The sequence below is a fragment of the Eulemur rufifrons genome, chromosome 8, assembly GCF_041146395.1.
Source record: "Eulemur rufifrons isolate Redbay chromosome 8, OSU_ERuf_1, whole genome shotgun sequence".
Taxonomy (NCBI): domain Eukaryota; kingdom Metazoa; phylum Chordata; class Mammalia; order Primates; family Lemuridae; genus Eulemur; species Eulemur rufifrons.
In genome coordinates, this window is record NC_090990.1 from 15,838,876 (window position 1) to 15,853,186 (window position 14,311).

The 14,311-nt window shown below is 52.6% G+C and overlaps 1 protein-coding gene across 1 annotated transcript in view; it reads right to left on the reverse strand.

The window, feature by feature from the left end:
- MYOM3 (myomesin 3) overlaps positions 1-14,311 on the reverse strand; it is a 52,636-nt gene that overhangs the window by 13,803 nt on the left and 24,522 nt on the right. Inside the window, exons 15-23 of the mRNA XM_069479546.1 lie at positions 11,895-12,078; positions 8,228-8,402; positions 6,852-6,973; positions 6,250-6,437; positions 5,868-5,994; positions 5,440-5,618; positions 2,504-2,618; positions 1,251-1,407; positions 684-793 (exon numbers count right to left, since the gene is read on the reverse strand). Of these exons, the coding sequence (XP_069335647.1) occupies positions 684-793; positions 1,251-1,407; positions 2,504-2,618; positions 5,440-5,618; positions 5,868-5,994; positions 6,250-6,437; positions 6,852-6,973; positions 8,228-8,402; positions 11,895-12,078 (1,357 nt within the window). The remainder of the gene's footprint in view (positions 1-683; positions 794-1,250; positions 1,408-2,503; positions 2,619-5,439; positions 5,619-5,867; positions 5,995-6,249; positions 6,438-6,851; positions 6,974-8,227; positions 8,403-11,894; positions 12,079-14,311) is intronic.

Genomic DNA, 14,311 nt, shown 5'->3' on the forward strand with positions numbered 1-14,311 from the left:
GTGATGAGTGTAGACTCATGGCAAGCACATGGCCAAAAACCAAAAAGACCCCATCACTTTGGTTTACATAGAATCATCTAAATGTATCTGCATAACAACGTTATTTCAATTGGGGCAGCCAGGGATTATAATCTCCCTTTGCAGGTGAGGAAACTGAGGCCTGTTTGTCCAAGGTCAAACCGCCAGCAGTTATGGAACTGGACTTGGAACCTGGGTCTCTCTGGCTTCTGCTGCTTAACAGAATCAAAGGGCCTCATGTATCAAGAATAGGGATGACATGGGCAAGGGCTGTCCCAGTTGCTGTGGAGACAGCAGAGGGTATGACTCATCAGTCATGACCATGGGTTTTGGTTTAGTTTAATTTAGACGTCGTATTCACTCTCTGGTTAGCCACAGTCCCCACCACTCCCTACTGCAGCTTCATTTCTCAGACCAACTGCTGCTTGCAATTCATCATTATATTTGCATTATGGTTTTTCTTAGGCTATAGAAGGAAGCACAATAATTCTTGTATCTTTGGCATTATCAAAAGTATACAATGAAAGAGAGACAAGAAGGATGTGAATTCCACCCGGTAGGGATTGTTGCCTGTCAAGTTCATTGATGTAATCCCAGAGCGTAGGACTCTTGGTCTGGGACTGTCTCTCTGGGGAGGCAGCTGGAGGTGAGGGGAGGGGCATTACCTTCCTCGGTCAGCGTGTGGCTTGCTGAGATGTCTTCGTCAGCATCAGTGACTACCACTGAGTAGGTGCCCAGATCCTCCAGGCCAGGTTCTTTCAGGATGACCTTGGACCTGGCAGAGAGAGGAGAGTAGAGGTTCTGGAAGGAGCTCCCTAGCCTTGTGTGTTAGGGACCCGGGGGCTGGGAGATCTTCACTGCCTCCAGTGGCCCTATACCCCATCCTAGACCCCAGCTCCCCACAATGAAGGCTCCAAAATCCAGAGCAGAGGAAGCTGAGTCCAGAGAACTTGCAAGAGCAAGTGACTAGTACTCAGGCTAGAAACAAAGTCCTGAGTGTCTCCTTGGAGGCACACGCAGGTCCTTGCAGAAAAGGAATCCCCCAAAGAATGGCGCCATTTCAGACCCTCAGATACACTGCTAAGGTGGCAGTCGGCATCCTCCGAGAAAGAGCAGGCAGCGCCTTTGACCCGTTACCTATGAGTCCCGCCCTCTGGTCTCACTCGCGAGTTCTGCCAACTCCTCTGACAGTATGTGTCCAGTAGCTATTCTCCTCCTCTCCCCTCACTTACTTGTTAACTTTATCCTCGATCTTGACCCTCTGGGGGTCTGGTGGACCCTTGTAGTCTTTGGACCATTGAAACTCCGAGGAGTCAGGGGCTTCAGGGGCTTCGAAAGCTAAGTAGATAAAGCCCTCTTCATCCACGCCAACCTCGATCTCCCGGGCATCTGGGGCAAGATCCGGCAGAGGGCACCGACATTTATAAATAATAAGCCAGCCCATGCCCTCCCCTGCTTAAACCTTCTAGTGCTGCCCACGACATTCGGATAAGATAATAAACCTGATTCCTCGCTGTGGCCGCCAAGGCCTTGCATGATCTGGCTCCTTCTCAGCTCAAATGTCACCTCCTCTGAGAGACCCTCCCTGACTGCCCTGGATTAGTAACCCCACCCCACCCTACACCCTGTGTTATTTCCTTTATAATACTTCTCACTATCTTAACTCACCTTCCTCCTGCAATAGTTCCTTCCTTCACTGTCCATCTGCCCCCCACCTCCCCCCTCGCACTAGAGTGATGATCTTGCCTTCTCATTCACTCCTGTGTTCCCAGTGCAATGTGGGCATTACCAAATATTTGTTCAATAAATATGTAATTAAAAGAATGCAAAGAGAGGCCGGGTGAGGTGGCTCATGCCTGTAATCCTAGCACTCTGGGAGGCTGAGGCAGGTGGCACTCGAGGTCAGGAGTTCAAGACCAGCCTGAGCAAGACCGAGATCCTGTCTCTACTAAAAAAAATAGAAAGAAATGATCTGGAAAGCTAAAAAAATATATATATATATATATATATATATACACACATATATATATGTATATAAAATTAGCTGGGCATGGTGGCACATGCCTGTAGTCCCAGCTACTCGGGAGGCTGAGGCAGGAGGATCGATTGAGCCCAGGAGTTTGAGGTTGCTGTGAGCTAGGCTGACGCCACGGCACTCTAGCCCAGGCAACAGAGCGAGACTCTGTCTCAAAAATAAATAAATAAATAAATAAATACAATGCAAAGAGAATATGCTTTCTAGCTAGGAGAGCTGAGTGATTCTGTCATACACTAGTTGCGTGACCTGATGGTTTAACTTCTCTGAGCTATAATAAAATCAATTGTAAAGTGGGGACCATGACCCTTCCCTCAGGGGCTTGTTGGAGGACCAGGAGGTGTGACGACCCAGCACGGCATCGAGCTTCCTCCAGCTCCCCTCGGGCTCCACCTGTCCTGGATGGCATAGCTTGGCAGTGGTGCACTGACACCCTCTGGCCACACCTACCTGGCTTGTCCCCCAGGAGCACAGGGTCAGTGGGCACGGACGGTTGCCCCAGACCGGCTGAGTTCATGGCCTGCACCCGGAACACGTAACTCTTTCCTGGCTGCAAGTCGGAAACCTGGGGGGTTGGGGGGAAGAGCCAGCAATGAGGACAGCAGCAACTTAGTCTTCCCAAAACCCTGACCTCGGGGTGCAGGGAACCACTCATGGGCAGACCCCAGAGGAGGGCATAGGTTGCCTGGGGGTGGGGGCAGGCAAGGAGCACATCCCTCTCTTGAGTTCCAGGCAGGTTCCAAGTTTTTCACGGGCCTCTCCACCTGGATGCGCTCCCAGGTGTGTGGTACCTGGAACTCCACCCCCCCAAGTTGAAGACTTCATTTGCCTTCCAATAAGAAAACCCCTCCCTTCCTGTGTCCCCGTCTCTCCCTGCGATATGGCCGCCCACCTAACACCCAGGCTCATCTCCGACAGCCTTCCCTCGAGCCCTCCCCATCGACCACCAGGTTCCCCCCATTTTGTTTTCTGAGCGTTTCTTGAACGTGGCCGCTCCCCTCCAGGTCCCAGCCACGACCTGACCGAGGCTTTACTTCTCTTCCCCTGAACCCGTCCAGCAGTTTCCTAAATGGCATCTCTGCCCTGGATGCTTCTTCAGGGTCAAGTTCTAGGGTCGAGGTTCAGTACTCAAAGCCCCCTGACCTGGCCTGAGCCTGCTGTCCTCTCACTGCCGCATCAGCCCCCTTGCTCCACACTCCCTCAGCGTCCCCATGCTCCTCGCGTCATTTCTCGTCCCCACCTTTGACCTTGCTGAGCCTCTGCCTGGAGGGCCCTCCCCTCGTCTAGCTGCCTCCAACTTGCCCTTTACCGCTCTGCTCAGCAGGTGCGAGGTTCCCGCCAGCATCTCTGACCTTCTTCCTTGAGCTCCCAGAATTCCTCAGACCCCCCTCAAGTGTGGCATTTATCACACGGTATCGTGATTACTGCCACCCAATGACTGTGGCTTTTCATGTCTAGGGCCTAGTTCAGACCTGGCACCGAGTAGATGTCAAGCAGTGTTTAGTGCGTGACTGAGTGAACGATGGCCAACCACCCGCAGGCAGAAGCCAGCGCCACGTCACCGTCACCGGGGCTGTGCTGCCCTGGCCTGGGTCACCCACGTGCCGAGGGGGAGAGACCTTCCATGTAGGCAAAAGCTCTGCGGAATCTCAGAGGATTCCACCGGCCGAGACTCGTCCTCCCTGACTCTGCCTTAGGTGGCCTTAATTTCACTTTTACAAAATTAAAGCATTTTTTATTTTTTTCTGGTTGTAAAGGAAACACAGGCTTGTTGGGAAAAATTTAAAGCAATAGAGAAGAATCTAAAATGCAGGATTAAAGCAGTCCCACCCCCAGAAATGACCAGAATGAACCACTTGGAAAATCCTTTTAGACTTTTAGATGCACGTAAACCACGTAGACGCACGGTGTGTGCCGGATTCTATCTGTTAGCATCTCCTTCTTTCCGCATCGCCTTGAGCCTGCCTTCCTCCCTCCTGGTGCTCACTAAGGGAATGCGAATGAGTGGTCTTGACAACCGCATCCCCTCCTGCCTGCTGGGCAAAAAGGCGGCAGAAAATGAAACCTAATCCACGTCACAGAACCGTCCTTAGAAACCTTCCTCAAATCAAAGAGGCCGGTGGGACGCGCTCCAAGTGGGAGCCCTGTGTGGCCTGTGAACTTGGTCTTCGGTGACCTGCATGTCTAGTTCTGACCGATTGTCTAAGTTAGTAGTTTGCGTCTGCTAATAATGCTTCAAGTGACATCTTTGTCTTCTGACACATGTAAGTACTTGTTACGCTAGGAGCAGATTGTCTGTGTTCTCCTTCCTCCCCCATGTGTGGAAGTTCAACAGCCACCACTACAGGAGGATAAAACCAATGATTCTGCCAGATTTCTCAATTATCCTAAGACTTTAGAGTTTGTTTTTCACGTAAATTAAGACACATGCATCTGCATATAAATATTTATATATGCAAACAATACTGTGACATGATATATATATAATTATACTATCTATCATAAAAATATCCTGCTCTGTATCCTGCTTTGTTTTTGTTAGCCACATATGATGGACACATTTTCATGTCAATATACACATATAGTCCCAGTTCCATCTTCTTCTTCTTCTTTTTTTTTAGAGATAGGGCCTTGCTCTGTCACCCAGGCTTGAGTGTAGTGGCACGATCATAGTTCACTGCAGCCTCTAACTCCTGGGCTCAAATAACCCTTCTACCTCAGCCTCCCAAGTAGCTGGGACTACAGGCATGCAACACCGCACCTGGCTAATTTTTCTATTTTTTGTAGAGTCAGGGTCTCACTATGTTGCTCAGTCTGGTCTTGAACTCCTGGCCTGATCCTCCTGCCTGGGCCTCTCAAAGTGCTGGGATGACAGGCGTGAGCCACTCTGCACCCGCCCCTCCCTCATTCTTTATGCTGCCGCCACCCCTTAAATTACTATTTCACTCCTTTAACTGCCTTATTCTTTCTACCACCTGACACAGGATTCCGCTTTAAGGATAAGCTATGATTACTTTAAGCAACCCCCTACTGATGGACATTTAGGTTGTTTCTGACTTTTACTTATAACCAATGCTACAATGAGCGTCATTGTCCTTAGGTCTTTGCACATTTGCCTGATTATTTATCTGTAATCCAATACTAGAAGCATAATTCCTGGGAGTGTGCCTGGTGTGGAGCAGGATAAGGCCACCAGCCAGCCAGTCCTACTACCAACTTGCTGTGTGACCCTAGGTAAGTCACTCTCCCTTTCTGGTCCTCTGCTGCCATTATGTGAGGACAGTAATCTCTGAGGGTCGTGTGAGCTCTGATATTCTGTGGTTCTGCTATGTTCCGTGGCAGGGAAGGCTCAGGGCCAGCCAGAAGACAAAGGGGCAGGAACTCACCCTCAGGTGGGTGCCAGAGATGGGGTCCGGGGTGACCGGCTTCCACTGCTCAGAGCCTTCCTCCTGGAAACTGATGTGGTAACCCGTGACCGGCCCAGCCCCCGTGTAGAGCGGGGGCTCCCACTGCAGCATCAGGGAGGTGGCCCGCACCTCGGTGGCCCGCAGGTCGTACGGGGGGCCTGTGAGAGATGAGGGATGGCAGAGATGTGGCAGTTGGCAGCCAGGCCACCAACCAGACCGCCAGCTGGCCAGCCGGACAGACGGGCAGCCAGCCAAGTGGTCAGTCCGCAAGCTTGTCGATCCGTCCCTCACAACCAACCCTGGAAGTGCCTGCTCTGGGTGTGGTGGGGACCTGGCCGGCCGTGTCTTCATGAGAATCTTGGCTCATCCCGCTGGTTAGGTTTGGGGAGGGCGGGCAGGTGCCTCACCTGGCTGGGGCATCGTCCACTCCTTGCACTCAAACAGGCTGCTGGGCGCCGACAGCTCGCCAACTCCTGCCCAGTTTACAGCCCGGGCGCGGAACTCGTAGAAGTGGCCTTCTCGAAGGTCACTGACCTTGAAGAGCAGAAACATGGACTGTGAGGCCGAGGTGAGGGAGCGGAAGGGGCGGGGCAGCAGTGGGGAGCGAATCCGCAGGAGGCCTGGGGGGCTTCAGGCTGTCCATGGTGGGGCTGCCCTGGAGGGCGAGCTGGAGGACCGAGGTGGGGACCTCGAGGCCCCTTCCAGACTCAGCCTCAGACAGTCCCGCAGGCCTCCCTGCACAGGCCATGACTTCGGGTGGGGGGCACGGGGGTGGCGTTCCAGCCTTGCCTTGCAGACTTGGGTCGGGACAGGCTGCTGGTTGACCGCGTGCCAGTCCAGCTCCTCGGAGTCGTGCTGGTCCAGGAAGTAGCCCAGGATCTTGCCACCTCCACGACGCTTGGGGGGCTTCCACCCGATGACCATTTCATTCTTCCCGCAGTTCAGGAGGGCAAAACCGTACGGGGCAGATGGGGTAGCTATGGGGAAGCAGGGAGGTGAGGACAGCTGTCCCCTGAGGGTGGCTGGATTGGGCAGTGGGGCCTGAGAAAGCCAACAAGCCTTCCCCAGTGGGTGCCCACCCTGTTCCAGGGGATGCTCCCTGAGCCAGCAGCATCTGCCCCCTTGTTGGGCACCTGGGTCTCAGGTTTCTGGGCCTGGGGGTCTCCCCACCCCCCCAGAGCTGATCAGGCCTCATCCCATGGCCTCAAGCCATTGTTCCTTCTTCCCCAAAGGAAAGGGTGGTCGGCGCCAGCTCCAGTTCCCCTCCGAGGGCTTGTGTTCCATTGGCTGCTGGGATTGGACCCTCCAAGATGTGGTCATGAGCCCCTGGCTCCCTGCCCAGCCGTGGCTGCCCCCAGAGGCCTGCAGGCCGGACCTGCCCTCGCACTCACCCAGAGCCTGCTTCACCCTGATGGGCGCGGTGGCGGCTGAGCTCTCACCTACCCCGGCCTCGCTGACTGACCTGACACAGAACTCGTACTCCTTCCCCGTCCTCAGCCCAGGAACCGTAAACCTGGGAGAGAAATGTGCAGCCTTCAGGGATGGCCAAACAGCCCGGAGACATTCCTGAACTTTCTAATAATAGAACAATTGTAGGATAAGTGGCCACCAGTGTGGTAGGATTTGAGGGCTCTGGGCCAGTTCTGACCTAAAAATATTGGCCCTGATTCCACAGGGATGCCTGAAATGGCACCAATCGGGATGTGGTCCTTCAGGTTTTAAAGGCTTTCCTCTTCTGTGCCCACCATTAAAATGCAAATATGCTGGGAAAAGTATGAATTTAAGGTAGTATGAATTCCCTGGCCGTGTTACTCTGTTCATGCCAACTCTCCCTCAATGCTGCCCTCCCCCTGAGGGAAGCACACTCAAATGCAAGTCAGGGGGGAGAGGTCTTACTCTAGGCATAACCTTGACTCTGAGCTAACTTGTTAGAAACCTGATTATTGTCCATCTTGGGAACTTAGTAACAAATTATGAGTGACCCCTGGCGGCTGACCATGAGGCATTCAAGACCAGTGGGCTCAGGGCCTATCCCTTTTTCTGGGTAAACTGACTGTGGGGCTCGTGGCCCAGGGTGAGGGGAGCCCGGCCAGGTGTGCTCAGGGCCAGTCGTCTGATGGAAAGGGAAGGGGGAGGTGTCATCCCCTAAACCCCCTACCCCACAAAGCCCTGATATCGAGAGAAGTCATGAGCTCAGAAGCCCCAAAATTCACTGTGCCTGCAAGGAGGAGGCCCCTGGAGGGCCGTGGGTGGGGAGCGAGCCTCAGAGTGGACTGGGAGTTGGAACATCAGGAGGCCAGGAGTGCGCTGCCCCCCACGCCCCATATTACAGAAGAAGGACGGAGGCCCAGAGAGGGTGGGTCTTCTGTGCAAGGCACCAGGACAGTCAGGGGAGGGTGTGGGGCCTGAACCCAAGTCTCGCTGGCTCAAAGCACCCAACTGGAGGGTCAAGACCTCTACCCATGGAGTCCTGCAGACAGCACATCCTCAGCAAGGGTGTGTTGGAAGAGACCATCTGGGTTCAAGTCCCAGTTCCTCCACTTACTAGCTATGGAAGCTTTGGCCAGTTACTTAACCTCTCTGTAAAATGATAATAAAAATACCCGTCCTAAATGTGTAGGACTGCAGTTAGAACTAGACAATCTGATAGATGAAGGACGCTTAGACCAGCACCTGGCCAGGGCAAACACTGTGACATGCTGGACCTCATCTTATCAGGATGCCTCCTCCGAGGATGCCCTGTGCAGGAGCGGGCGGGCAGACTTACTTGTTGTCCTGGATGGGTTTGTTGTTAACTGTTTGCCACTCGGATGATCCCGCCTCCCGGGAGTAGATGTAATAGCCCAGGAGCTCTGGGCCACCTTCTACAGGGTCCCAGGTCAAGGAGACAGAGGTCTGCGTGTCTCGGAGAGCTTGGACTTGAGCTGGCGGAGGGAGGGTGGCTGAAACACAGAATTGTGTGCTGAGTGAGGATGCTGAGTGTGCTGACTGAGGACGTGGCTCTGACAGGCAAGGGCAGGGGAGGACCTGGGGAGAGGCTAGAAGAGCCCTTACAGCCATGAGGTGATACATGAACTCCAGACATGCCAGGGCTGTGGGCAGCTCCTTCCCAGGGCCAGAGTGTGCCGCAGACTCCTGTATCCTAAAAATTCTCTCTCCTTTCATCTCTGAGCATCTCTGCTTCCTCACTAAAGCACCACAACCCTCACTCACCCATCCTTACATGCTCGCTTGCTCTCTCTCTCTTACTCAGAAGTCACCAGATCTGACAGCTTTTCTCAGTCTTTCTGTTCAATCTCAAGAAAACTTGATTTTCTTTCCTTGAAACTTCTCTATTGATTTTCATGGCTCCTTGAGACTAAAATGCTTGAGTTAGGGGCTGCCATGATTTGTTAAATGGATAGATAAATAGTTGGTCGGGTGAATGCGTGGATGGATGGATGCATGGATGTATGGATGCATGGATGGATAGACAGATGGATGGATGGATGCATGGATGGATAGACAGATGGATGGATGGATGCATGGATGGATGTATGCATGGATGGATAGACAGATGGATAGATGGATGCATGGATGGATAGACAGATGGATGGATGCACGGATGGATAGACAGATGGATGGATGGATGCATGGATGGATGTATGCATGGATGGATAGACAGATGGATAGATGGATGCATGGATGGATAGACAGATGGATGGATGCACGGATGGATAGATGGATGGATGGATAGACGGATGGATGTATGCATGGATGGATAGATGGATGCATGGATAGATGGATGCATGGATAGATAGACAGATGGATGGATGCATGGATGGGTAGATGGATGGATGGATGGATGCATGGATGGATGGATGCACGGATGGATACACGGATGGATGGATAGATGGATGGATGTATGCATGGATGGATAGATGGATGCATGGATAGATAGACGGATGGATGCATGGATGGGTAGACGGATGGATGGATGGATGCATGGATGGATGGATGCATGCATGATGGATAGATGGATGTATGCATGGATGGATAGATGGATGGATGGATGCATGGATGGATAGATGGATGGATGGATGGATGCATGGATGGATGGATGGACGGATGGATAGGTAAATAGGTGGATAGACAGACAGATGGATGAATGGATGGATAAATGGCAGGTACATGATCTTCCTAGTTTTCTCTTTATTTTTCACACTCCTTACACATCCTTTGGTGGTTCCCCATCTTCCTTTTGCCTCAAATGTGGAGCTCCTCCAAGCTTCTCTTCCTGGACTTCCTCCATTTTTCTCCTCTCCTCTTATTCCTGAGGGTCCTGACTATCTCAGGCTTTCAACCCTCATCTCTCTGCAGGCCTCACCTCTAGCCCTGCTGTCTCTCCTAAATTCCAGAACCTCATCTTCCATTTCTCTCTGCACACCTCTCCTTGCTTTCTGGTGGTGCCCCGAAGTCAACAGGAAAGGCTGACCTCAGCATCTACCCAACACAAATCCAGTATTTTTCAAGTGCCTACTCTGAGCTAGGCACTGCTCCAGCCCAGGGCAGGTACTGGGAAATAGACTTGAGGTCCTGGGCTCAGGAAGGTCTGGTCAGCAACTTCAACCTCTGGGATTGAAAGGGAGCATAGCAGGAGGTGGAGGCTGGTGGAGGGGTGAGGCTGGAATGGGACCACTCAGGGACCCCGTGTACTGAAGAGCTCTGCTGCTACCCAAGGACAGGAGCTTGAGCTGAGGGTATCATGGTTTGGAGTTGTCCTCAGATACTAAAATCATGATTTCAAGGATTTCATGACCTGAGGAAATGTTTGTGGTATAATGTTAATTTTAATTTTAATTTTGAGACAGAATCTCACGCTCTTGGCCTGGGTAGAGTGCAGTGGTGTCACTGTAGCTCACTGCCACCTCAAACTCCTGGGCTCAAGAGATCCTCCTGGCTAAGCTTCCTGAGTAGCTGGGACTACAGGTGTGTGCCACCATGCCTGGCTAAGTTTTCTATTTTTTGTAGAGACAGGGTCTTGGTCTTGCCCAGGCTGGTCTTGAACTCCTGAGCTCAAGTGATCCTCCCGCCTTGGCCTTCCAGAGTGCTAGGATTACAGGCATGAGCCACTGCGCCTGACCCAATGTTAATTTTTAGAAGTAGAATACAAAGCTCTACCCTGATCACACTTTCAAAGAGTCTGATCACACTTTCAGAGATGCATCGGTGTGCATGTTGTCAAGAGGCCAGACCCTGGGGTACCAAATGCTCACAGTGGTTACCTTTGGGTGGTGGGATCATGGGTGAGGGGGTAGTGTTTTCCAGTTTCTTTCCCTCCTTCCTCCCTTTTTCCCTCCCTCCTTTTCTCCCTTCCTCCCTCTGCTTCTCTTTTGCTTGTTTGATATTTTCTCATTTTTGTATAGTAAGTTTACTTTTATAACACAAGTAAATGCTTTTCCTTTTCCCCCACCCCCAGCCCTTTTCTGAATGGCACCAGAGCCTTGCCTAAGTCTGGCTTATGGTCCAGAGACTGCTCATATCTGATCACAAACCGCTCACTGGCCAGGGCCCAAACCAAACCCAAATGTTAACCAGACCAGAATAAAGAAAAACAATCTTGCTCACCAACCCGCTCAAACTTGCCATGAATGGGTGTGTGTATATACATGTATATATTTCCCCTAAATTACTGAAGCAGAGCTAATCTAGGACTTCTAAGTCTTCCCTAAACGGGACCTCCAGCAAACCAGCCGCTTCTTGGACAGGTGGCACTGAGCTAAGTTCCTTAAAGGAATATTTGGGGATGGCAGCTGCAGGGAACTGTCTGATCCGATCTGATAAAAGAGCAAAGAACCCCAGAATCCAGAGGCCTCCGCGCAGGGAGCCAGGATGCAGCTGCCGCTGGGAGATTCGGGGGGAGCAGGAAGGGGCGCAGTAACCAGGGCCTTCAGAATCATGGGCTTGGCAGGTGAGGACAGCAAGGTGTGCAGCTTGGAAATGACTTGCCCAGGCTCTCACTGTGCTGTAGGTGAGCCAGGGCTCAGGTGGGACTGCTCAGCCCCGACCAGGGAGTGAGCAGGGGCCTGCTCGGGAGGTCACTCCTGGCCACATGGGCAGGATCCAGGGGGCAGGCAGAGACTTTTAGAACCAAAGGGCCACTTGCTCACCCTTGGCTCCTATGCTGGACCTGGCTGGACTCTATAACCTGTGCATTATTGATCTGGAAAAAACATCCATCCCTCCATGAGCCTCCTGCCCAGAGAAATGTGTTTTCCAATGTTTTAAAACTTCCCAGGACAGAGACCATGTTGCTTTGCAGTTTCATGACAGGTGGAAGGGGTCAGGGCTGGGGAAATGGGCAGGGCTCTGTCTTTGCAGCCTGGGTCCTGAGCCCCTGAGGCTGGCAGCCTGGCCTGCCGCCTGCCACCCCATCCCCTGCATCCTGCGGGCACCTGGCTTGCCCTTCAGGGTGATGGGCTCGCTGGGCTCCGAGGGATCGCTCAGCCCATACTGGTTCATCGCTCGCACTCTGAAGACATACGACTTCCCTTTCTCCAGGTCCAGAAGGGCGAATCTTGGGGACTTCACAGGGCTTTCTGAGTGGATGGCCTCCCAGGTGCCACTGCCTATGACTGACTGAAGAGAAAGAGGAACTCAAGTTGGCTGAGTGGCCGCCTGGGGCTCTCATGAACTTCCGTCCCCAGCCCAGCTGCCCCTGAGGACCTGGACGCCTGCTGGGACCTCACACTCCCCGTGCCAGGACTCGCTCTGCCACTTCTCCACCTGTGCCACCCACATCCTGTCGGTGGCTCCCACCCTCCAGTTGCTCCCCCCAAAGCCCTGGAGCCATCCTGGCTCCTTCCCTCTCTCCCACGCACCCCAAATGTGCTCCATCAACAAACCCAGTTGGCTGTCTCTTCCAAGGGCACCCAGAACCCAGCCGTGACTTCCCCTCCTCGTGCTCCCGCCATAACCTTGGCAGGCCTTCGGCACCTCTTGCCTGAATTGTCTGAATAGCCTTTGCCTGGGCTTCCTGTTTCTGCCCGCACCCCCTTCAGTCTCCTCTCAAATGGCCGTTGGAGGGTCCTTGTACAGCACAGGCCAGGTCCCTCGTGCTCAAGCCCCGTCTGCTCAGAGCAAGAGCTTCTCCATGACCGGAGCTCGCTCCTGTCTGGCCTCCTGTCCCCTCTGTCTCTGTGCCTCTCTGCTGCCCCCCGCGGCCCTAGTCCCACCTCTGGGCCTTTGCACTTGCTGGTCCCTCAGCCTGGAATGTTCTTTCCCCAGAAATCTCTTTGCTGGCTTCTCATTTCCTGTGGGCCTTTTTCAGGGACACCCTCCCCCAGCCCCCACTCTATCTAAAATGCCAAGCCCCTCCTGTGCTTCACGTTGCCCTCCCTAGCACACTGCTAGCTACTGTGGCTAGCATTTCACTGATTTACCTTGTTTTTCATTGCTTAGCATTGGTACCCCCCACCCCCACCTCACTGCTGTGTCCCCAGGGCCAGGAATACTATTGGCACACGGGAGGTGCTCCATCTGTTTCTGGGACAAATAAACGAATAAATCGGCGAATTCTCACAATAACCCTGCAAGGAAGGTGTTCATTTCCCCACCAATGAGGAAACTCAGGTTCAGAGAGGTTCGGTAATTTGGCTAAAAGTCATGCATCTAATAACGGGGATACGGCATTTGAACTTCGGTGTGGGTGGCCCCAGCCCTGTTCGCTCTCCATGGCACCAGGGACTCAAAAGGCAGCCAGAAAGCCTGAGGCTCTGGGCAGATGGGTGATGCGGTGAGTGAGCGACCATTTCTGCTGAGTCTGGGCCTGAGAGTTACGACCCAGAGTCACCAGAGGGACCCCCTGATTCTGGCCTCTGTGGTCTTTCCCCTCCCAAGGCCCACCTGGCTGTCAGTGGCCAAGAACCATCTAGGCCAAGAAATCACTCCAAAAAACAGTGAACATTGCTGAATACCTACTATGCGCCAGGCTCTAAGTCTTTCTGTGTTTTAATTAATTAGACCCTTACATTAGCCCTATAAGTTGAATATGATCATTATCACCATTTTACGGAAGAGGAAACTGAGGCACAAAGAGACTGAATAACTCGCCCAGGGTCACACAGCTAGTACGTAGCGGAGACAGATTTGAGCTGTCTGACTCCAAGGCCGTCACCATTACAGTCCACGGCCTCACAAAGCAGAGCCTCGATTATCTGCAGCTTCCTGTGTGGGAGAAACAGGATCACTCGCAGGTGTGAAAAGAGGCCCATTGGGATACCCAGAGCCAGAAATTCCTTCTTGAAGATTTTAATTCATTTATCACTAAGCCTTTACTGTGTACCTACTATGTGCCAGGCACCGTGCTGGGACAGCAGTCAAGGGGAAGACAAACTTGGTCTCTGACCTCAGGGAGACTGGAGTCAAGGACACCTCCTTGGGAAGCGTTCCTGGGCTGCGGTCCTGGCTGTGGGCTCTGTTTTCTGTCACCCTCACAGGGCGGGTCCTCTACTCTATGCTGGAGGAAACTGAGGCTCAGAGAAGTTAGGAGACTGACTCAGGATCACACGGCAGAAACTAGGATTTGAACCTCTCTTTTTTTTTTTTTTTTTTTTTTTTTTTTTTTTTTTTTTTGAGACAGAGTCTCACTCTGTTGCCCAGGCTAGAGTGAGTGCCGTGGCGTCAGCCTAGCTCACAGCAACCTCAAACTCCTGAGCTCAAGCGATCCTCCTGTCTCAGCCTCCCGAGTAGCTGGGACTACAGGCATGCGCCACCATGCCCGGCTAATTTTTTCTATATATATTTTTAGCTGTCCATATAATTTCTTTCTATTTTTAGTAGAGATGGGGTCTCGCTCTTGCTCAGGCTGGTC